This window comes from Callithrix jacchus, chromosome 13 (assembly GCF_049354715.1).
Source record: "Callithrix jacchus isolate 240 chromosome 13, calJac240_pri, whole genome shotgun sequence".
Classification (NCBI taxonomy): domain Eukaryota; kingdom Metazoa; phylum Chordata; class Mammalia; order Primates; family Cebidae; genus Callithrix; species Callithrix jacchus.
Genome location: NC_133514.1, coordinates 54,797,261 through 54,821,290, shown reverse-complemented (window position 1 = coordinate 54,821,290; position 24,030 = coordinate 54,797,261). Strand labels below are relative to the sequence as shown.

Here is a 24,030-nt window from a genome sequence, read left to right as displayed (position 1 = left end):
GAGATCACACCACTGCACTCCAGCCTGGGCAACAAAAGCCAAACTCCATCTCAAAAAAAAAAAAAAAACCTGAAGGAGATTTACCACCTGACCCAGCAGTAGCACTGCTGGGCATTTATCATTGATGTGAAAATTTTTATCCCCACGAAACCCTGTAAATAAATATCCATACAGCTTTATTTGTAATCCCCCAAAACTAGAATCAAATTGTTCTTCCCTAAGGGAAGGGCTAGACAAACTCTGGTACATCCATAACGTGGAATATTACTGAGCTGTCAAAAGGAATGAAAATGATATAGACAACAACTTGGATGGATCTTAAGGGCATTGTGCTCAGGGGGAAAAAAAAGCCAGTACTTCATGATTGCATTTGTAGGGCCTTCTTAAATTTTACAGAAATTATAAAGATGAACAGTAAGACTAGTGGATTCCAGGAATTAGGTGCCTGTTCAGAGGTTCCACAAGGAAGCTTTTTGTGGTGATGGGATAGTTCTGTATTTGATTGGAGATCTACACTTGAGATGAAATGGCATGGAACAATACACACACACACTGGACCAGCTTCAGTTTCCTGGGGTACAGTTATATGAGGTGTAATCATTGGGGAAAACTGAGGAATACATGGAAGCTCTCCATTCCATCCTTGTAACTTCCTGTGACTCTAGAATTATTTCAAAATAAAAAGCTTTTTAAAAACTGTTCATTAATATAATTTAAAATTTATGTCAAAGTTATTGGTTACCAACATAATGATTCTAATAATAAGGTTAACCTTAAGTTTGAAAGATGCTGGGGTCTCTTTTCATGAGCATAAGTTACAGCTGTAATGACAAAATGAGGCAGAATTTGTGTCAATTAAAAGGCTTACATCTATGAGATATTTTGGGTAAAAAATTTTGGCATAGTATTTGGAACACAGAGAACTGCATTTGTTATCTTGTGTTATTATTAGTATTATTATTATTATTTTTTGAAACAGGGTCTCACTCTGTTGCCCAGGCTGAAGGACTGTGGTGCAATCGTACCTCACCCTAGCCTCAACCTGAAGAGATCCTCTTGCTTCAGCCTCCTGAGCCTGAGTAGCTGGAACTATGGGCATGCACCACTATATCCAGCTAAATATTCTTTTATTTTTAGTAGAGGCGGGGTCTCACTGTATTGCCTAGGCTGTTCTTTCTCCTGGCTCAAGCAAGCCTTCTGCCTTGGCTTTCCTAAGTGCTGGGATTACAGGTGTAAGCCACTACAGCTGGCCACCATTGTTCTTATTAATACTACTGAATTGATCATTTATTGTGATTTCACTAAAAGAATTCTTACATAATCAAAATCATTTGAGCCTGCATCTTTTCCTTATAACATTTCTTGAAAAAAATTCAGAGTCCCTTTCAGGAATTCTCTTTGCTGAAGCAACAATATCTAGCTATCGTGTGAAAGTCCATTCTGCTAATGTGGGTCCTCCAAGGGCTTTAAGATCTTGGCTGTTTGCATTTCAAAATTGACCCCCGAATTTACTTTCATTTATTTTCAACTCTCTTGCCTTCTTGAAAATGTTTTAAGGCAGTACATCTATTAAACATGAAGCATCTTACTTTTAGTTTAATCCCAAACCTTGTAGTTCTAAATGAAAAAAAATTGAACCATGTGACCCTAAGGTTTTAATCCAATATCTGGTTGTTTTGAACTGGGGCCAGCTCTTCATTTTTTAAAGCATCAGCAGATTCTAAATACAATTTTGGGCCACTTCCTTTTAGCATCTGACCTTGGTTCACTTAAACTAATTGTTATCCTTTTAGCAGATTGTGATTCTGAAGGGGAAAGAAACACTAACTATAGAACGTTAGAGGAGTTTTTAAAATTTTGAGTGTAATGCCATCCATGTAAAATGTCTCTTTTCGGTATTACTCTGTGAAACGTGATGGTAATTTATTCAAAACTCGACTGGGGTATATAATTTAAAAAAAACATTTTAAAGAAACAAGTCTCAAAAATATTAAATTTGAATACATTCAGGATGCATGAATCTTCTGATATATAATTATTGTGTATTTTTCCTAATACAGAGCTCCTCATCTGTTCCAGGTAGATGCCAGCTACTGAGGATGTGAGAGACTCAGCCCTTTCCCTTGTGGAGTTTGTAGTCTGGGGAGGACATATGTTTGTGACTCTAATGGCCTGTGCATTCTATAGACATTCTACAAGTTATACACCTTATACTAATAACATACCAATTCAATGGCACTTTATATGTGCAAGCCAACATGGGTTTTTCCTCTGCCATTCATTGGTTTTAATACAGAGAGCAACCCTGTTAAATAATTTAATTATAGAAATTCTACTGTAAACATTAAAAAGCAAATGTAGTAACTTACCTGTGGTCACACAGTTAGGAATCAGTCAGACTGGGATTTAAGCCTGAATCTTCTGGTCCTATGTCTCATTCTTTTACCTTAGCAGCACTTAAGCCAGGACAGATGGTGAATCCAGTTTTCCCCAAGTGTGAGATGCAAACAACTGATGATGTACAAGGAGATTTTTAGGAGGCCCACTCACAGGGAATAAGCTAAACTGAATCACAGGTGAGAGAGTGATTGGCTTTCCCGTTAGGTGTCTTTCAGTGCTTTTGATTCATCAGAGAACCTTGGTTTGAGGCAAGCGTTCTTTGCACCTCTCTCAGCCAAAGCAGAAGAGGCCTCAGGCTCCGAGATAGTTCGACAGCACTGCCTGGCTAGATTGAATACTATTGCTTCATTTTTGTTCTCTCAACTTTTTCTATTATCTTTACCTGAGGTAAGAGTTCTTGGCTTGGCCGGTCGCAGTGGCTCATACTTGTAATCCCAGCACTTTGGGAGGCCGACGCAGGAGGATCACTTGAGTTCAGGAGGTCAAGGGCTGCAGTGAGTTGATATCACACGGCTGCACTCTAGCCTGGGCAACAGAGTGAGACTTCGCCTCAAAAATGATGTAAAATTTCATTTGCAAGTACTGTAAATGTATTTACATATACAAGAGTTGAATTTATATCACTCAATAACAGAGGGAAGTGGTGAAGGTGTACATGAGTGACTAAAATTTGGAAAGACCTCATGAGTTGCTGCTGAGTCCCCCTGTGACTGCCTTTGTCACCTGCTGCCAGGGATTCTCATTTTCTCCTTCCCACCTGCTAACTGCAACTTCCCAATCCCAAAGGATGTTAATGAGATGAGTAATGTTTCAGGGGAGTAGATTCAGATGACTATGGCATTCACCTAAGATCTACTGTGAGATGATGAGCTCTCCATTTTGAAAAGTGAATTGGTTCTTCCAGGATTTCCAAGGGTGACTGTACCCATTTCTGACTACAGATGAGTGGTCAGCACCACGTGGAACCTTCCGCCATGCCAGGATTTCTGCTCCATACTGGTGCAGCCTCATTGTTTTACTTATTTAGAATCTCATCTTTACTCTTGCAGACTAAGGCTGACTGCCAAGACTTCCCTCACAAAAAGGAGTCCATGTGATCTAAAGTGAGAGTATTTACATTCTTCAATAAGATATGACATTTGACTAACAAAATCAGTCTTTAATTAAATAAAAGGAGAGCCTCTATGACTTCACAGATAACTTTGGGTTACAATGTTCCATAGAAGTGTTTGCTTTCAAGAAAAGGCATTGAACTTTCTGGCAGAGTAAACTGAGATGTAATAATTTTTCACTAAACTGTTTGAAAAGATAGTTCTAATCTTATTTTCTAAATTTCTAAAAGAATTATCTATTCTAAATTTGATCTTTAGTCACCATGACTTAGGTATTGCAGGAAGAGCCTGGGAATTGTGCTGATAAGTTTTATAAATAAATAGATGTCAAAAATAAGAGTCCAAACTCTCACATTAAAATTCCTTTTTCTGCTATACTTATTCATTTCCAAGCCTGTCATCTCTAAAACAAAAACAAAAACAAAAAGTATCCTTAGATTTTCAGTCACATTTGATGGAGTTTATGTGCTCTGATTTCTGAGGTGAGGACATTTTAAAACTGCACAGCTCTCCAAGAAATACCAGGAAGAGGATGTTTGCTTAAAAAGAAAAAAGGACAGTAATAAAACCCCCACCCAACTTCCAAATGCTGTATCGAGTCAGTGAAGGAAAATACAGAGCCATCAGGGGAAAATTGGAAAAAATTATCATGGAGACAACAAAAACATGTAGTCAAGTCAGTAAGGATGTAGTGTCATCAAGGTCTCAGGTTTTCATATTAGAATGAGAAAGTAACAGGTGGCCTTGACAGGAGCACTGGCTGCATGCTGGGCTTCACACATGTTGAGTCTCACCGCCCTTCACTTGGCCACGGTGTCAGGAGGGAGACTTGCTCAGTTTTCAAATGGGAAACTGACAGGTGCCCTGATGCATTTTCAACAGCTCATTCTGGATCAAGCGTATAAATTGTAGAGTGCCAAAGTGACCAGTCAGGAAGCTACTGCAATAATGCAGGCGAGAGATGGGTCGGAGGCTGCTCTCCAAAGGAAGGAGCAGTTGAATTTCCACAAAAACATCCATCTGTTCTCTAGATGGATGATGCCTTTTCCAAGGAGGTATTCTTGTGCTCTCTGAGGATCTGGGTGCATCTGCACAGGCTCACTGTCAAAGTCAGATGCAGAGATGAAGGAAATTACAGCTCTTGAGTAGTGTGAGCATCCCAAACTCTGGCAATATCTGTGTCAGAGGCAAAATGAAAATTGCTGTCTCTCTGAAATGTGGGGTGGCAATCCTGGAGACAGGACCTAAGCCTAGCATGACTTATGGAAACGCAGATACTTTCAGCTGCCTCTAAAACAGAGCCGTCCTCTTTGGGGGACCTGTGACAGATTGTTCAATGATATCACTATTTTGACACCTTATTAAATTGTCATGGCCTCTTTGGGTTTGCAAGGGCACTGCAGTGAGGACAGGGACAGATCCAAGTTCCAGAATCTTCAGATATTGATTTCATTGATATACATGCATATCAAGAGATAGGCAACTGGAAAAAGTCAGCTTTGGCTGGGTGTGGTGGCTCATGCCTGTAATCCCAGCACTTTGGGAGGCCTAGACACTTCAGGTGGATAACGAGGTCAAGAGATTGAGACCATCCTGGCCAACATAGTGAAACCCTATCTCTACTAAAAATAGAAAAATTAGCCGGGTGTGGTGGTGTGTACCTATAGTCCCAGCTACTCTGGAGGCTGAGGCAGGAGAATTGCTTGAACCCTGGAGGTAGAGGTTGCTGTGAGTCGAAATTGTGCCACTGCACTCCAGCCACCATTTCCAAAAAAGAAAAAGAAAGTCAGCTTTGACCAAGTTTTATCTAATAAATCTAAACATGTAGAAACCCTTCAGTTCAGTTTCTCCAGGACACCATCCTTATTCTGTAAGAAGCAGCAGAGACTCTCACAGGAAGAAGGAATCTGGAAATGTAGCCTTTGACTTCCAAACTGCTGAAATACTCTTGTGATCAGCCCTTGAGAGCCCCTGAAGGGGGATGCCAAGGAAACAAGGACTCCCTGAAATGCAACTGAGCACTTCATCATGGGCAAGATGACAGAGGCACCCAGCCCCAAGAAGACATTCCAGATAAGGGGGAGCCCCAGGCATGGCTTAGGATGTAGGTCTCTGTTACTAAACTGTTTTCTAGGGAACAAAAGAAAAGAGGAGTGCAGGCCAAGAAAGGGTTGAATATCCCCTAACACCCACCCTCTGCTTCTTACAATTAATGCCCCATTGACACTCACTCCTCTCTGCGTCAGTCTCCACTATCCCACGGAACACTGGCCTTGTCCATGGAGTCTTCAGCATCCATGAACATGTTGCAGTTATTGTTTTCATGACTGTTTCCCTTTGCCACTTACTTAAAGGATATGTTTCTTCACTCTTACCACTTGATCAGTGGTTCTCAACTTATTTCTGCTCCAGTGCCCTTGAGGGTTGTGTCACTTCATTAGCAGGAGCTGACTACTGCAGTGATTCTGAAGGTGGGAAGAAAGGGGACGTTGGAAATTGGGCAAATTTGAAGAAAAAGGCAAGTTAATTGAGGTTCCCTCCAGGATGTGCACACTCACATCACCAGGAAGCATCACTATGCAAATGGTGATAGGACTGTGTCACCAAACTGGCTCGTTCCATAAAACATGATAACCAGAAATACTTGGGGGCTTAAGACCCACGGCTTGGGTGACTTCAGAATGCCATATTCACTGTGCAATGCAGTGGGCACAAAGCCACAGATTCTGAGCCAGCTTTGTGGCCAAATGGAGGCACACTGAGTTCAGAGTGGAATGGCCTTGGCTCAGGTCCCAGCTCTTCTGCTTACCAGCTGTGTGATTTCAGAGGAGCCACTCAATGTCTTTGATACTAAATTTTCTTATCTATGGAACAGGATTAAAATGCTCACCCATGATAGAGCTTCACAAACCTCATAAGCAATGTATTGATCAACAGGAAATATATGGCATTGCTCCAGAAAGTCACTCGTAAAATCCCTCATTCAGAGTAATATTCAGTAGAATAGGAAACATATTCTAAAACTCAGACATCATGGGGACTGTTTCAGGGTATGAAAACATTGTATATATGTATTTTTAGGCTGTAAACCTCAATCCCATTATCAAAAGAGAAAGAGATAATTGGTAAAGGAAGGTAATTATGCAATAAATATTGCCAAGATCATGGATGGGTGTTCTTAATCCTGCAAAATAGAAAAATTCTGCACAATTTCAAATTGTGTTAAGTTGCAGTGAAAAGTGGCCAGAGATTAGCAACTTCTTTAAAAGATCAAGGAATGTTAACATTTAGATTCCAGTTTGTTTAAAGACCTAGTTCATGTGTCTAGATTCTTGTTTTCACCCTATCCTCACCTTTCTTACTTTTGAAGCATCACATATTCCTTTTGACTGCCTTTGTTCAGGACACTGGAGAATGACAGTGACCAGCAAGCACTGCCACCACTGTGCCTGAACTTCTGGGGCAGTCTGCTTTGTGGCTCATCAGGCAAAGTTAGGTGTCTTCAGTTGCTTTAGTGCTATAGCAATAAATAGTTTATATGGATCTAATAAAATGCAACGCTTCAAAGCACCAGAAGAGAAGTCTGAGCAGAAAACAAAGAAAGTTCACAGACTTTGCATGCCCCAGTGAGTTCATCTTCCTTCTTTCAGGTGACAATTTTAGTCGTTTTACGTGCACAATTTTATTCATATGAGAAAGGGAGGAAAAATTCTATTTCAGAAGCATCTAAAAAACTTGACCCTGCACTGCCTGAAAACATACTGTATATTATGTACAGCCTTGACCTGCATCCCTTTCTTTCTGGCAGCTTTTCTGTTGAATAGGATTTTTTTCTCCTTTTTTAATATCTAGGAGCTGTGGCATTTTTAACAGACTGCATCATTTTGGAGTAATGTTCTCTTGAGGTGGGCAACTGAGATGTATAATTATATCCTGTGGAAAATGATGGTGGTATGAGGGGTGGGGAAGGAGGTTTTTGAATCACAAAAACATGTTTTCTATTCAGAAAAAAATGATAGTATGCAGGATGTTCAATTTCCTTCTGCTCTGTGCCCATGGAGAGTGCAGCATCTTAAAGCAGGGAAGTCATTGGTATTCACTGGAGCTTGCCTGGTTTCATTTTTATTGTTTCGGAGACTTATTGCTCTTTCAGAGTGGTTCCCAGGTCGGCTGCCTCTTTGCAGCATACATGAGCTTAGGTAGTCAGAGGAAACACTTTAATTACATTTTAAATAGAATAAAAGCGTAAGTATATTTATGAAAATTCTAACAGAAGGTGCAGTGAGACCATTAACTTAAATCCCAAAAATATATATAGTGTTTTTTTCATAATAGAAAGTTCATAGTTGGTGTGTTAAATTATGCCTGCATGTTTAAAATCTGCCCTAAACACTAAATATTACCTAAATGTGCATATTATATTCAAAATCCCAGCTATAAAACTTGTGCTGGGAGCAGGGGCCATCATTGCCTGCTTCCCACACTTGTCCTTACGTTGCTGCTCTGCAGATAGGACATCCTCAGGAGCTGAATGATGCTCTTAGCCTTGGTTCCCTCAGCCATCCCTTCTGCTCTCTCTCATTGAGCCACTTGTTCAAAATTATGCCTGAGCTTTGGTCGAATTTGATTTTAGCAAGCCTGCCCATAATTCTGTCAAGGCAAGACTCTGAGGTGAGAGATAGAGGAGGAGTTGGAGGTTGTGCTTAAACTTGAACGTAAGGATTTGTCTCAGGCGGAGAGAGATGCAAGGAGAAGATAAGCAAAATTTCCCCCCAGAGACCAGAAGCACTCGTTGGCATATGCTTCGAAAACCCATACTCCAAAGAACAAAGTTCTTTTCTTTCTATCAGCACTGGGAGGATGCAAAACCTGACTGTCTTTTTTTTAAAACAAGTTTGAGAGAAACCTTTCTTTTCTACAATATAAATTACATGGTGGTTACTTCCCAAGAATATTGGTTTAGAGTAGAATTCTTCTTAAAGCATTCAGTAATTCAATTTATGTAATTTTAAAAGAACAGGCATAACTTTTGACCTCGTAAAAGTTAGGTAAAGAACGTTTTATTCTTGTCCAAAGAAAAATGCACAGAACATCTTATAAAATGTGCATTGACTTTGCTTAATTAATTAAAAGATATTTAAAAGTGGAAAAAGTATGTGAAAAGGGACATAATAGAATAACTGCATAGCAAAGTTACACATAACCCAATTTTACTTGATTTTCCTCAGGCACAATTTACTGTTGCCTTTATTAGTGATTATGTCCATCTCTGTATACAAAAAAAAAAAAGAAACAAAAGGAAGTAGGGTGAACTCACAGAGTCATTAGATAATCCTCAGTCTTTCTAGGGAAGGAAGAATAAATGAAGTATGTCTGCCACCTCTGCAGCTGCACATCTGTGGCAGTTCTGGCTGCAGACTAGACATGAAGCAGTATTTTGAGGCACTAAAGGCAGTCTTTCTATCCCAGTTACTATAGTTGCTCTGAGAATTTGCTAGCCAGGAAAGTAACCAGAGGTACACAGTCTGAGAGAACCATGTACCATATCATGGCTTCTCTGAATACTCAGTGGCTCCAGAGCTACAGATACAGTTTTATTGTCTTTTTTTTTTTTTTTTTGAGACAGTCTTGCTGTGTCGCCAGGTGCCAGGCTGGAGTGCAGTGGCACAATCTCAGCTCACTGCAATCTCCGCCTCCTGGGTTCAAGCAATTCTCCTGCCTCAGCCTCCTGAGTAGCTGGGACTACAGGTGCGCACCACCATGCCCAGCTAATTTTTGTATTTTTTAGTAGAGACAGGACAGGGTTTCACCATGTTGGCCAAAATGGTCTCGACCTCTTGACCTCGTGATCCACCCACCTCAGCCTCCCAAAGCACTGGGATTACAGGCGTGAGGCTCCGTGCCCAGCCTAAAGTTTTATTTTCTAACTAAAAATTTAAACAATTGATTTTTGTCTCACTTTAGGCATAAGAGGGAGTCTAAAGTGTAAGGTAAATATTTTCTTAGACATCTTGAAGGTATATGCTAGAAAAAAGTCCTAACATTCAAAACTGGATTCATTTTAGGAAAAACATTTTTAATCTCCATAACAAAAGGAAATAAAATCCAAGGCAACCAATCCCTTTTCTCTCTGGGCTCCCATGGGTATATTACCTATTTTCCAAGCCAGGCATGAGGACACGTGGCCTTAATAATACAAATGTATCCATGGGAAAATTGCCTATATAATTGGGAGGGACACTTACAGAAAATGCAGGACACAATCACCATATCTTTATGGAGTCAGGAGACTGTGCCATTTAGCTGTGGAGGCACTAGTTACCTGATCTTTTCCTCAGACCACCTCTAATTTTGTTTTGTGGGGTTTTTTAAATACATTTGGACATTGATAGTGATTCATATAATGCCTGGATAAGAAGGTGGGAGTCTCATTGCAAGAATAGCTTCCATGCAATAGCTTTTCCTGCAATAGCTTCCATGGAATGAACACATGTCATGTATGAGAAGAAGAATTCTTGTTTTGTAAAAGTAATCAATAAATTTTAGTTGACCTTTTTTATATTCTCTTGTTGTAGACATTCTTTCAGAGACAAGCAGAGATAATCTTGGTATGGAAAACAATTGTTGGCCATATGTATTTAAGTTGACTTACTACTACTGTTTTCTTCTCAAGGTCATTGAGGGTGAGGGTGGTAGAGAAAAAGCAGTGGATAAAGAGTCAGAAAACACTGAGTTCTGATATAGGTTGTGTTAGGAGCTGTTGAGGTGTCTGTCTTCATCTCATGTCCCTCAGCTGTAAGGGACAGCTCATGTACTCTTCTCTAGTGAAGACCAGGAGAGATGATGGACTCATTCATCTGCACATATTTGTTGATGCTCCCATAATAAGTAGTCAGAGATGGATAACACTTGGGCCCCATCCACAGGAAAACATTCTGGGAACTGTGGTGCTCAAATGCAGTATAATCGGTTATTATTTCATTTGTGGACCATGTCTGTTTCTTGGTCACCAATTACATGAAAATAATACAACTAAAATAACTGTTTTTAAATACATGGGCTATTGGCAGTCCTGTGATAACCACACAAATGCTAAAGAAACACAGCTGTGATGTGAGCTTTGTTCCCCACAAGGGAGCCTCTGTGTGTCCAGAGAGGGTAGGGACCGTCATGTGGCAAGGGTCCCCATGTGAAGGCCCAGGGCATCTAGGGGCATTTTCTGTATGAGTTGAGGCTGTGGGTTTACTGGAAGACTTCAAGGTCTCTCTCAATTTTCTTCTTCCATCTTCATACAAAAAAACAATCTGAGAACATTTTAGGTGGGTGGAAAAGGCAGAGGGAAGTGAAATTGGTAATTAATCATGACAAACTCAAAGTAGAATTAAATTATTGGAAGTCAAATCATAGTTATTACTCAACTATAAAATTATTGTCATTCATAGAGTAACAAAGACACTATTCAAAAAAAGAGTATCTGACTTTAAAATCCCTGAAGCTATTTTAAAATGCATGTTACATAGCAGAATAGAAGTGAAATGTTTGAATAAATCCCCTAAATATATAAAGGTCTTGTTCTAGATGGAATTAACTAGCAATTTTTAATGATAGTATTTGTATTAATTTATTAATAACCAGAAAATGTTTTTATTTGTATCTGCCCTGTATCATACAGTGTTTTACTTTTGATATTAGTCCATTCTCATACTACTGTGAAGAAATACCCAAGGCTAGGCATGGTAGCTCACTCCTGTAATCCTAGCATTTTGGGAGGCTGAGGCTGGTGAATCACTTGAGGTCAGAAGTTTGAGACCAGCCTGGCCAACATGATGAAATCCTATCTCTACTAAAAATACAAAAACTAGCTGGACATGGTGGCACATGCCTGTAATTCCAGCTACTTGGGAGGCTGAGGCACAAGAATTGTTTGAATCTGGGAGGCAGAGATTGCAGTGAGCTGAGATTGTGCCACTGCACTCTAGTTTGGGTAACAGAGTAAGACTATCTCTCAAATTTAAAAAAGAAAGAAAGAAAGAGAGAGAGAGAGAGAGAGAGAGAGAGAGAGAGAGAGAGAGAGAAGAGAGAAGAGAGAGAGAGAGAGAGAGAGAGAAAGAAAGAAAGAAAGAAAGAAAGAAAGAAAGAAAGAAAGAAAGAAAGAAAGAAAAAGAAAGAAATAACCAAGACCAGGTAATTTATAAAGGAAAGAGGTTAATTAACACATGGTTCTGCTGGGCTGAGGAGGCCTCAGGAAACTTACAATTGTGGTGGAAGGGCAAGGAAATATGTCCTTCTTCGTGTGGTGGCAGCAGGAAGAGTGCTGAGTGAAGGGTGGGAAAACCCCTTATAAAACCATCAAATCTCATGAGAACTCACTGTCTATCAGAAGAACAGCATGGAGGTAACCACCTTTGTGATTTAATTACCTCTCACCGGGTCCCACCCACAGCCCATGGGGATTATGGGAACTACAATTCAAGATGAGATTTAGGTGGGGACACAACCAAACCATATCACTCTTCAGCAAGTGATGCATAGTGTGAGTCTATTAATACAGCCATTCATATATAGCACATCTGATCCTGCCGTGTTTTTGAAATGATCAAGTATAAGGTAAAAACTATTAAATATGATAATAAGGTGTCACCTATGATCAAAACTAAGGGACCTTAAATTAAGATGAGCAGATTAAACCTCTTAACTCTTATGCTTGTAGTGTTATTTTTTTCACTCTTCTGTGTTGTGTTATAAAATGGTGTTGATCAGCTGTTTTGTTGGGTGGATGTATGGAGGACAAGATCTGAAGCCTGAGGGCAGGACAGGCCTAGGGCTGGGCTCTTCTCCAGCCCGTCTCTGATGTGAGCTCGGTAGTTTGGTAACAGCAATATCCATACCCTGCAGGCCACAGAAAAGGTGTGGACTTGACAAACTATGGCAGAATGAAATCTGCAGGCTGTGGATAGGAAGGCTTTCTAAGCCTTCGAGCCTCTGGCACATTTAAGCTGCAGAAATACAGCTTCATTTTGAGATCAAAGCCAAAATATACTATAACCAGACACCACAGTTATTCATTCATTCAGTAACTAATTATTGGATTCCACACAGCCCACAGCCTGGTGGCAGAGACAGACATAGAAACAACAGAGGATGCCAAGCACTGTCCACTTAGTGGTCAGAGTTCTGTGCAGCACACAGGTGGGCATAGGGGGCACAGATACCCCATGATGTCTGTGAGCAGTGTGTCCTACTGCAGCATGCTAAGCAACAATTTACCTCATGAGGGAGAGTCAGACTCATAAAGAGGAATAAATACATTCTGCCTAGCAACAGACTAATCTCAAAATACTGTAAGTGGTGGAAATGGCCAAGATGGCTGAAGTTCACAGGTGAGGTGGAGACTGGGGAGGAAGGAGGACCTTCTGTTTGTGAGAGAACTTGAAAGCCACCCTGGGGCACACCTGAGAACACGAGCCCCTAACACCATGTACTCCGGCCCCAGAGTATTCCCGAATGGTGCTCTCATTCATCTGGTCTCCCTTTATCTCTTCTTCTTTCCCTCCCTCTTACTTCCCAGTGGGTACCAGGAAGTATATGAGTACTGTGGCCAAAACAAGAAACAGTTTTACTGAATCTTCTTCACTTCCATCCCTTTCTCATAACCTCCTCACATAGTTGACCACATAAAGGTAAAATGTAATGTGAACTAAAGTGGAAATAAAAGTCCCACATATTTTTTTATTTGTCCACTGAGAGTAGAGGACATTTTCATTACAACTTGAATTAAAAAATGACTAACCTAAAGATTAAAGACCCCAGGCATCAAAATGCCAAATCCCTAAATAAGTGGACATCTAAACTCCATTAAAAGTGAAAACTCGGGAGAGAGATCCAAGATGGCAGTCTAGCAGCAGCTCAGGGTTGCAGCTCCCAGTGAAGGCACAGTGAGTGAGTGAACGCCAGACCTCCAGACGAATTTTTGTTGCTTACAGACCAGGAGATTCCCAGCGGAGGAGCCCCACAGGTCACCAGCGTGACTCTTTTGGCCGGTGCAGCTGTTTTGCTGACATCTGGCGCAGTGGTTCTCAGTGCGGAGTATGCAGTACTGGGTGCCCTTTTAGTTGGCATTTGGAGCTCCAAGAAGGCAGAGCCACCCATTCAGCTGATTGAGAGGGGGACTGAAGCCAGGAGCCAGACCGGGAGATTCCCAGGCAGAAAAGCGCCACGAATCTCAGTGCCGGTTTCAGCCAGCATGGTCACTGCACAGGAAATTGCACAGATATCCCAGCGCCTTTTCGATGGGCAGCTAGGGCACCTGGGAGAGAATTGACCGTTCAATCAGGAAAAGAAAAAAAGGGGGCTCCGAGGCGGGTAGCCAGGTGATTGGGCTTGGCTGGTCCCACCCCACAGAAAAACAGCAATTGGAAACGCTGATGGTTGAGAGTTTCACAGCAAGCATAGCTGAATCCGGGAAGGTCCAGCTCTGTGGGGGAGGGGGTGCCCACCAAAGGAAAACAGAGAAACAGAAATAACAACACCACCAACAAACTGGAGGTCCACTCAGAGACCCAATCTGAAAGTCAGCAATTACAAAGATGACAGGTGAATAAATCCAAAAAGATGGGAAGAAACCAGCACAAAAAGGCTGAAAACAGTCAAAATCAGAATGCCTCTCCTCCTTCAGGGGACCGTAGCTCCTCATCAGCAAGGGAACAAGGCCTGATGGAGAATGAGTGTGATGAATTATCAGAATCAGGCTTGAGAAGGTGGAAAATAAGAAACTTCTGTGAGCTAAAAGAACATGTTCTAACCCAATGCAAAGAAACTAAGAACCTTGAAAAAGGGTTTGACTAAATGCTAACAAGAATAGACAATTTAGAGAGGAATAGAAGTGAATTAATGGAGCTGAAAAACACAACATGAGAACTTTGTGAAGTATGCACAAGTTTTAACAGTCGAATTGATCAAGCAGAAGAAAGGATATCAGAGGTTGAAGATCAACTTAATGAAATAAAATGAGAAGACAATATTAGAGAAAAAAGGATGAAAAGGAATGAGCAAAGTCTCCAAGAAATATGGGACTACGTGAAAAGACCTAATTTACATTTGATAGGTGTACCTGAATGTGATGAAGAGAATGAATCCAAGCTGGAAAATACTCTTCAGGATATTATTCAGGAAAACTTTCCCAACCTAGCAAGGCAGGATAATTTTCAACTCCAGGTAATACAGAGAACACCACAAAGATATTCCTCAAGAAGAGCAAACCCAAGGCACATAATCGTCAGATTCACCAGGGTTGAAATGAAGAAGATGCTAAGGGAAGCCAGAGAGAAAGGTCAGGTTACCCACAACAGGAAGCCTATTAGACTCACAGCAGATCTCTCAGCAGAAACCCTGCAAGCCAGAAGAGAGTGGGGGCCAATATTCAACATCCTTAAAGAAAAGAACTTTCAACCCAGAATTTCATATCCAGCCAAACTAAGCTTCACGAGCGAAGGAAAAATGAAATCTTTTGTGAACAAGCAAGTACTTAGAGATTTCATCACCACCAGGACTGCTTTACAAGAGCTTCTGAAAGAAGCACTACACATAGAAAGGAACAACCAGTATCAGCCTTTCCAAAAATATACCAAAAAGTAAAGAGCATCAACATAATGAAGAATTTACATCAACTAGTGGGCAAAACAGCCAGCAAGCATCAAATGGCAGAATTAAACTCACATATATTATTATTAATCCTAAATTTAAATCGACTAAATCCCCCATTCAAAAGACACAGACAGGCAAATTGGATAAAAAGCCAAAACCCATCAGTATGCTGCATCCAGACCCATCTCACATGCAAGGATACACAAAGTCTCAAAACAAAGGGATGGAGGAAGATTTACCAACCAAATGGAGAGCAAAAATAAATAAATAAAAAGCAGGAGTTGCAATTCTCACCTCTGATAAAATAGACTTTAAAGCAACAAAGATTAAAAGAGGCAAAGAAGGACATTACATAATGGTAAAAGGATCAATGCAACAAGAAGAGCTAATGATCCTTAATATCTATGCACCCAATACAGGAGCACCCAGATATATAAGACAAGTTCTTAATGACTTATAAAGAGACTTAGACTCCCACACAATAATGGTGGGAGACTTTAACATCACATTGTCAATATTAGATGGATCAACAAGACAGAAAATTAACAAGGATATCCAGAACTTGAACTCAGACCCAGAACAAGTAAACTTAATAAACATTTATGGAACTCTCCACCCCAAATACACAAAACATACGTTCTTATCAGTACCACATCACAGCTACTCTAAAAGTGACTATATAATTGGAAGTGAATCACTCGTCAGTAATTGCATAGCATTTCACAGGTTTAAATGAATATTGGTTGGCTGCTTGTTTGTTATTTTCCTCCCTTATTCCTTCCTGTCTCCATTGTTAAGCACAATTATTGTCATAAATACCCATTTTTAGACTGCAATCTAGCCTGGGCAATAAGGCAATACTCCCCGTTCTCTCTCCCTCTTTCTCTTCCTCTTTCTTTCTCTCTTTCATTCTTTTTTTTCTTTCTTTATCTCTTTCTTTCTTTTTCTTTTTTTCTCTAAAAAAAGAAAATACGAAAACTCAGGCAGAGATTATTACAGGATATTAGCCTGGAAATTATGAAGTTGTGTCAGCTCACCTACTCTCATGTTTTAACCAAAAATAATCTTTCATCAATTGCAAATAGAAGAAGACATCATTATATCTCTTACAAGAATATTGAAAAATTATAATGTCATTAAGAAATTGAGAGAAATGTTAACTTTTGTATAGTAAATATTCAGGTGGGATGGGGCTGAACATGTGATCGTTTTTACTGGGTTGTATAGAGAAATTGTGGGTTCACTCTAGCCTCCATCTCTGCATTTGTAAGAGAGTAAGTAAAGGAAAACAAAGTATAGAAAAGCTAACTGAAATATTTAGAATATAATATAGTATAATAATCCTTTATCTCGTTCTTGTAGAAATTCTTTCCTTCTTGACCCTTATTCTATGTTTTTTTAAGACCATACTCCATTGTTAAGATCCCTCTGTTTACTGCACCAAATTGTAATGCACAGTGTCACTTTGCCTTCCTTCTAGAGCTTCTTTGAAGGGCAGTCTGCACCATGGGACTCGGCTAAGAAAGATGAGAACAGAATGAAGAACAGATATGGGAATATTATTGCATGTAAGTGTCGACAGTGTCATTGTGCTATTGTAGAACTTCCTTTTCACATCTGGTAAGATTAACCACCAGGCTCATACAGAAGAAATTTACAGTGCAATTACCACCTTCATCCTTCTAGAAGATCTGGTGTTACACTTATACTAAAGAAAGGAATAACTATCTGAATACCCCCACTTCATCGTTGTACTCTTGCTGTGGGCCCTGTTTTACTTTTAGATTTAGGTTTGGGTAACAGGTAACGTGAAAATATCGAGAAGGAAAATGCATTTTGGATGGAGTAAACATAAAAGTCCTAATGTTTCCCAGCTACTACGGGAGAATGAATGGAAATAATGATGCACCACATGATGCAAGGAGCTTGGAGTTCTCTGCAAACATTAACTCATTAATCCTCTGGACACTGGGTTAGGTAGGTCAGTAATAGCCCCATTTTAAGGACAGGAAACTGAATCTCAGAAGTTAAATGATACTCCCCATATCACAATACTCATTAGCAAAAGAGCTAGGATTATAGCTTAGAAGTTCCCAGTGCCTGGGAAACCGAATGTTACCAATCCTTAATGCCTTGGATGGTTTTTAAGTCAAGCCCAGCCTCATTAACGTTCTGTAAACAATGCTGCGATGAATGCTGGATTGATGAAACCCCTTCTCCCAGGGCTCGCACTATCCATCCCCTGTGTTAAACTGCTATCTGTCATCCATGACTGCATCAAGGCACTGACTGGGCCCACTGTAGTCACCTATCAGAATTAATACTATTTATAAAGATGCATACATTTTTAAAAAACAACACGACAATGCAGATTAGGCCAAGAGAACAGTTTGCTCATCATGTCTCATTTCTTATGAGAGAACAGACTTGGATGGTTTGATTATGCCAGGGAAGTGATCTATTAGCTTTATTAATTGTGAAAGTGCTGTTAAACTGTCTTTGCCTGAGTTCACATTGCTTAGTGTGACAGTACAGATTCTCTAGCAGTGCTGCCACAGAATTTCCTATGACTGCAGAAATGTTTCGTGTCTGTGCCGTCCCAGACTGTAGCCATGAGCTACACAGGAGTAGCTGCACTGCATACTTGGAATGTGGCCGTACAACTGAGAAACTGAATCTTGTTTTTGCTGTTCAAGAGTTTGACAACATGAATTTAAAATTTTATTTAATTTTTACTATTTTGAATTTACATAGTCCATGAGGCTAGTGGCTACTAATCTAGTTAGCACAGATTTCAATGTGCTTTAGAAAAAGAAACGGGGCCGGGTGGGGGCGGTGGTGGTAGAGTGGAGCTTACGCATGACACAAAACGTCCCAATTGAGCACGTGCTGCTTTCCCTCTGGCCATCAAGAAAGCCAGATCACCAGTGTTGCCAGGTACAAATGCTAGCTTCATGTGTCTTGTAGGTTGGTTTTAAAGCATGCTGTATTTACTAGCACTGGAGTGGTCATGTCACAGTCCTTTGTAGGTAGGAGATGCTGTCCTGAGGTCTAGGACTGATTACTCCTCAGTGGATTCCATCAACACTTGTGGGATGCTTTCTTGATATGGACACTGAGGACACAAAGGTCATGGAGATGAGATGGTTGGTGCCCCTTCCCCCAGGACAGACCCAACCAGGCAGAGTCATCGCTGTGGCAGTAGTCCAGTTCCTGGTACACAGTGCTCCAGAGTCTTGGAGAAGGAAAACATGCTTTCTTGGTCTATCTAGACCCTTCCAAGTTCCTTCATTTTCTCTGGGAGCCCACTAAAGCTTTGCACTGTTAGAAGAATCCAGATTTCTCCTGGCAGTTTACAGGATCCTTTTCGGGAGTCCCTTCAGCTCTGCAACAAACTCACAGAGATTCTTGGAAGTGAAACAGGGAATCCCCTTGCCAAACCAAGTGGAAGGAAGGGACATTGCCGAGCCTAAACTTCATCGCTGTAACATCACTGATGTGGCCTCATGCTGAGCATACAGAATGCAGTGTCAAAAGATGTAGCCTTGGGTATGCTGAGAGATCTCACTGCCCTTTGCCCAATATAACACTGAATCTGCTTCTTCCCAGTGTATAGTTTAATACCTCCTCTTGGGACACTTGAGATATATTTTTGAATCATGAGTGAAAAAAGCTAGCATTTGCTGGGCACTTACATATGCCAGACACCACACTAAGTACTTTGCACATATGAACTTGCTCACTTCCTGTAACACCATGAAATAGGTAATATTTTTGTATCTATTTTATAGCTGAGGAAATTGAGGGATAAAGAGAGTTAAAGGGTTTCACAGTTAATAAGGTATGGAGGCAGGATTCCAACCCAGGAGCAGCTGTCATAACCACTGCCTAGTGGGTGCTGGGGTGATTGGTCCCACTTACTTGGTTTTCACCAGGTGTGGTGGCTTATACCTATAATCCTAGCACTTTGGGAGGCTGAGGTAGGAGGATTGCTTGTGGCCAGGAGTTGGAGAACAGGCTTGGCAACAAAGCAAGACTCTGTCTCTACCAAAAAAAAAAATAGCTGGGCATGATGGCACATGCTTGCAGTCCCAGCTCAGGAAGCCGAGGCAGGCAAATAGGCGGATGGCCCTATATTGATTGTTTCCTTTCTAGAAAATGTCTGCAGGCCCCCCACCATGTTCCAAGCAGATTTTCTCCTTTAAACCTTCAGGGATTCTGGCCACTTTGTCTCTACTTGATCCTTGTGGGTATTTGGTGTACAGCTATTTGTCACAGGAACACTGAATTCTATTTCTCTATCCATTCCTCGTCACAGCTGGACAGAGAGTATGTGCATAAAAGGGTTCGGTAATCCATCTCTTCATTCAATAAATATTTATTAATCCCTTTCTTTTGCCAGACTCTGTGGGAGGCAGTCCTATAAGAAGATAGTGAAGGCCGAGGTGGGTGGATTACCTGAGGTCAGGAGTTTGAGACCAGCTGAAACCCTGTGTCTACTAAAAAGGCAAAAATGAGCTGGGTGTGATGGCACATGCCTGTAATCCCAGCTACTCAGGAGGCTGAGGCAAGAGAATCCCTTGAACCTGGGAGGCAGAGGTTGCAGTGAGCCGAGAACACACCACTGCACTCAGCCTGGATGACAGAGCGAGACTCCAAAGGTTTCAAAAAAAAAAAAAAGATAATAAAACACAAATGGATACTGCCCTCCTAGCAATTACAGTCTAGTGCAGGGGGTTGGCAAACTTTTTTCTGTAAAGGATCCAGCAGTAAATGTGTTAGCCTTTACAGGCCAATCTCAGTCTCAGCTCAGCTTCTTGGCTCTGCTGTTTTCATGCAAAAGCAGTCACAGACAATACGGAAATGGATGGGTCTATGTTCCAGGAAAAATTTTTTTCAAAAGCAGGCAGCGGGCTAGATTTGGCTCACAAATAGTAGTTTCCTGACTCCTGGTTTAGTGGAGAACAGATTCCATGAGGGCAGCTTATCTCTACCCCCAGGGTACATTTCTACCTCCAAGATCATGTTCAACTCTCAGGACCCTGAACTTAGGATCAATTTTTTCAGCACCCCAAATATAGGTATCAATGTGATTTGTGTGTCTGGCACAATGTTGTCAGAGGTGGGATGGGTTTAAATCTACTTCCTACCACCATGAATATTCGGTCTGTTGCCAGATCCGGCTAAGACATGCATGAAGTAATAGATCTCAGGTCCATAAATAATTGGAAAATGTATTGTGGGGACACCACTGGGGACATCCAGGAGAAGGGTGAGTGGATGAGGGGCAAGCTGATCAAGAAAGACCTTTGGCACAAAAGAGAAGGACATAGGGTTTGGAGATAGGAGGAACAGTCTGGAGTCCTTGTCCTACCGCACACTGGCTCAGTGACCTTGGGTGAATCGTGAGCCTTCTCAGTGTCAGAATTTCCTGACAAGATCATGTGTTGTAGAAATGAACAGAAATGCCACATTAAAACAACACTGATCGTTGTTACCTGAAAGAAAAATCCCACATCTTCATTACTTCGTGTTATTCTTGAGTTTAGCAGATTCATTACTTCATTTAAAATGGAAAAAAAAATCAGCATGTTGAAGTCTCAGATTCATAAGCAGTGAGCTGGTCAGTAATTCAGGGACCATCCTGCTCCTTACTGGTGAGCACTTCTTTGTGTAGTGGCCTGGTTCCGCCCAGGTGGGACTCTGCTTCCGTTTCCGGGCATTGTGCTTGGCTGTCATTTAGCCATGACCTCCGAGGCTACATCTTCCAGCCCTCTCCGCCCTCCATCCCATCCCTTCCTGGTGCTCTTTTAGGATTTCTTTACTGGGTTTTGTTATTTTTGTATCTTCGTTGGGACTATGTCAAAAAGAGACTTCTTTGTCCAGCCTTCTAATCTTCCTCTCACCTTTAGTGGTGTCCTGAAGCCCTTTCCTGGGCATAGGCCTTCCTCTAGTTTGCTGTTGCCTCCTATACCCTCACACACACAATGACCCACACACAGATAATGACCCCCACAAACATAATGACTCACACGTACATAATGGCTGTTTCTTTATGGGCATAGTGAATAGTATTACCATCCCCTGCCTAATTATGTAATTGTAGAAAAGTCAGTTCCACTTCCTGGGAAGTCTGCTTCCTAGAGCCTAAGACTTGGGATAACACCACTAACTAGGATGAGGAATTGGGGATTCAGGCAGCATATCTTAGAAAGATTGTTAGTGCTTTTCACAGAACACGGAAGTGGTGTAATGATCACATTCGTTGTTTTGCAGCAGTGTTTGCATATAAAATAGTTGTAATGGTCCTTAAAACTGTTTATTGGCTTTTGCTCTTAAGTTAGTTAACTTTTCCCTTATTTACACTATAAATTTGCTAAGCTAGTCCCTTCCAAATATAAACCAACACCCTATCCACCATTACGGCTCCTCCACACAAAAGCATAGTCCTCCTAATACTCTCAACAGTTCCTAATTATAATTAACTCTAAGCTTAAGGCACACACCAAATCTCCCTGCTAACGAGGCAGCGGCAGCCCCCTTGTAGCCGGCTCCTCTTTCTAGGGACTGGCAACTGAAGATAATGAGCCAGAATCTGCAGAAGCTTCCCAGGCTCTCTTCCTTCTGTCTTCTATTCTTTATTCAATAAGTATGTATTGATCTGCCATGTGCCAGGCTCTGTGCCAAACCACAGTCATTCTTTCAACAGATATTTACTGAGTGCCTGTTATACACCAGGCACTATTCTAGGTGTCAGCGACAGAGCAGGGAGCAAAGCAGACAGGATGCTGTGCTGGTGTCGTGCTACACCTTCTTGGGGGGGACAGGAACGATCGCTGAGTGCAGGGTGTGACACCTGTGTTAGGAGGTGAGCACAGCAGGGAAAATGAAGCAGGGAGGGGAGATGGGTCAGAGTGGGTGATGTTTTTAGATTGTGTTCAAGGAAAAGCTTCGCTGAGGGGAGGAGATGCCAACCAGGACTTGAAGCAGGTGAGAAAGTGGAGTAGTGTGGCCACCCAGGTGGCCTGGACAGCAGGAAAGCCTATGCTGCTGGAGCAGTTGGGGTGGAGTAGGCAGAGATGGGAGATGCAGGGACTCTGGGGTGACCGCAGGAGCAAGAGTTGACAGAGCCTCTGCCCTCTCATGGTCCTGGGAGATTTTGTGGGGGAGGTGGGGGTGATGTAAGGGATTACAAAATAAAATTCAAGTTAAGGGCACAGAAGGGGTTAGCATGGTACCATGAGAATTTACAACATGGGGACCAAGTGAAGCGGTGTGGGAACACCTCCCTGAGGATGGGACATGGAAAACAACCCAACAGAGGGCACGGAGCAGGGAGGATGCTACAGAATTGGGGGTAGGGGTCATGTGAACAGACACTATCATGTGGGGGAGCCCCTTGGGTCTGAAGAACTGAAGGAAGGCTGTGTAGCTAGAGCTGAAGGGATGGGGGTAGGAGTTGGAGGGAGGGAAGGAGGGAGGTGGAAGCCAGACGTACAGAGCCTTCTGGGGCAGATTGAGGACTTTCATCTTTATTGTAAGAACAAGGGAAACTTCATTAAAGGGGTTGGGAGGGGGTGTTAATCAAATTTCGTTGGAAAATTTAGATCTGACTGCAGAGAAAAATAGGTTCTAAGGGAACAGTTGTTGAGGAATTTCCAGTATGATGATGTTGGCTAGAAAGAAAATAAGTCAGTGAATTCATAAGAAGTAATGGACCCAACCGAAAGATGGATAGGATGCAGGGTGAGGAAGACAGAAGAGCCAGAGATGACGCCTGCACGTCTAACTGGCCGAAGGATGAATGGATAGATGGATGATGGACAGTTGGACAGATAAACAGATGGAAGGATGGGCCATTTAGTCAGATGGACAATACTGGAAGGGAACCAGATGTGGAAGGGAGCTCAGGTGGGTATGAGGTCAGCAGCAGCTTATGAGTTTGGTTTCGGGACATATTGAGATGCTTTTGAAACATGCAAATGAGAAGCCAAGCAGACAGTTTTGTAGACTGCTGTGGAACCCTAAAGAGAGGAGTCTGAGCTCAAATATAAACCAATGACCCATTTCACGAGTCATATGGGTGGTGGTAGAAGCCATCAGCAGGAGGAGGTGATCTGTGGATGGAGCGAGGAGGGTGTATAGAGCCTAGGACCCAGCTAAAGGGACTTTAATAACAGGCCTTCCTGAGACAACTGCTCAACTGGTGCAGGGAGCACTGTCTCATGGAGAGAAGGAGTGCTGCTAGTATCCTGTTGGTAGATCGTACAGCAGAGACTCTGATGTACTGCTGAGGACACAGGGTCCCTTCTGAGGTGGGTTACCATGCCCTCCTACTCCATTTCCTTACAGCGAGGTGTGACTAATCACTGACTGGAACTTTGGACCTACCCCACCCTGCCAGATTCTTCTAACCAGTGAGCCAATCTTGGTTGCTCAGGTTGAAGGCTTCACTTTTCTAACATTTTTTTTTTGGTAGCAGTTTGCTTCCCTCTGCTAGTTGAATGACTTCAACAGTGTCTTTGAAGCGAGGGAAGTAGAGTTTAGTGAGGTAAGAGTGGACTGGCAGGGCAAGCTTTTGTCATTAAATTCAGGTGGGCCCCAGTAAGAGAGAAGCAGATGGACACAATATGTTTAGGAAGGCATAGGGTTAAAAAAATTCCTGCCAGGATTCTGAAGAAGAAAGAGAGAGCTCTGACACAGGGATTAGGTTAAACAAAGAGTCAGACAACAAGGCAAGGCCCAGGTGAAGCCAACAGAAGAGGAGAATTCATTCGGAGCCACCGGCATCAAACTCAAACTTCCTGCTCAGAACCTGCATGGCAGGGCTGGGAACCCAGGTGGAGACAAGCAGGGAAACTGCACTGGAGGTGAC

General features: G+C 41.8%; 1 protein-coding gene across 34 annotated transcripts in view; it reads left to right on the top strand.

The window, feature by feature from the left end:
* Positions 1 to 24,030, top strand: part of PTPRM (protein tyrosine phosphatase receptor type M) — an 866,690-nt gene that overhangs the window by 739,720 nt on the left and 102,940 nt on the right. For all 34 annotated transcript variants that reach the window (XM_054243977.2, XM_078347758.1, XM_002757062.6 and 31 more), the window contains one exon: positions 16,636 to 16,723. In XM_054243977.2, coding sequence (XP_054099952.2) covers positions 16,636 to 16,723 — 88 coding nt within the window. The remainder of the gene's footprint in view (positions 1 to 16,635; positions 16,724 to 24,030) is intronic.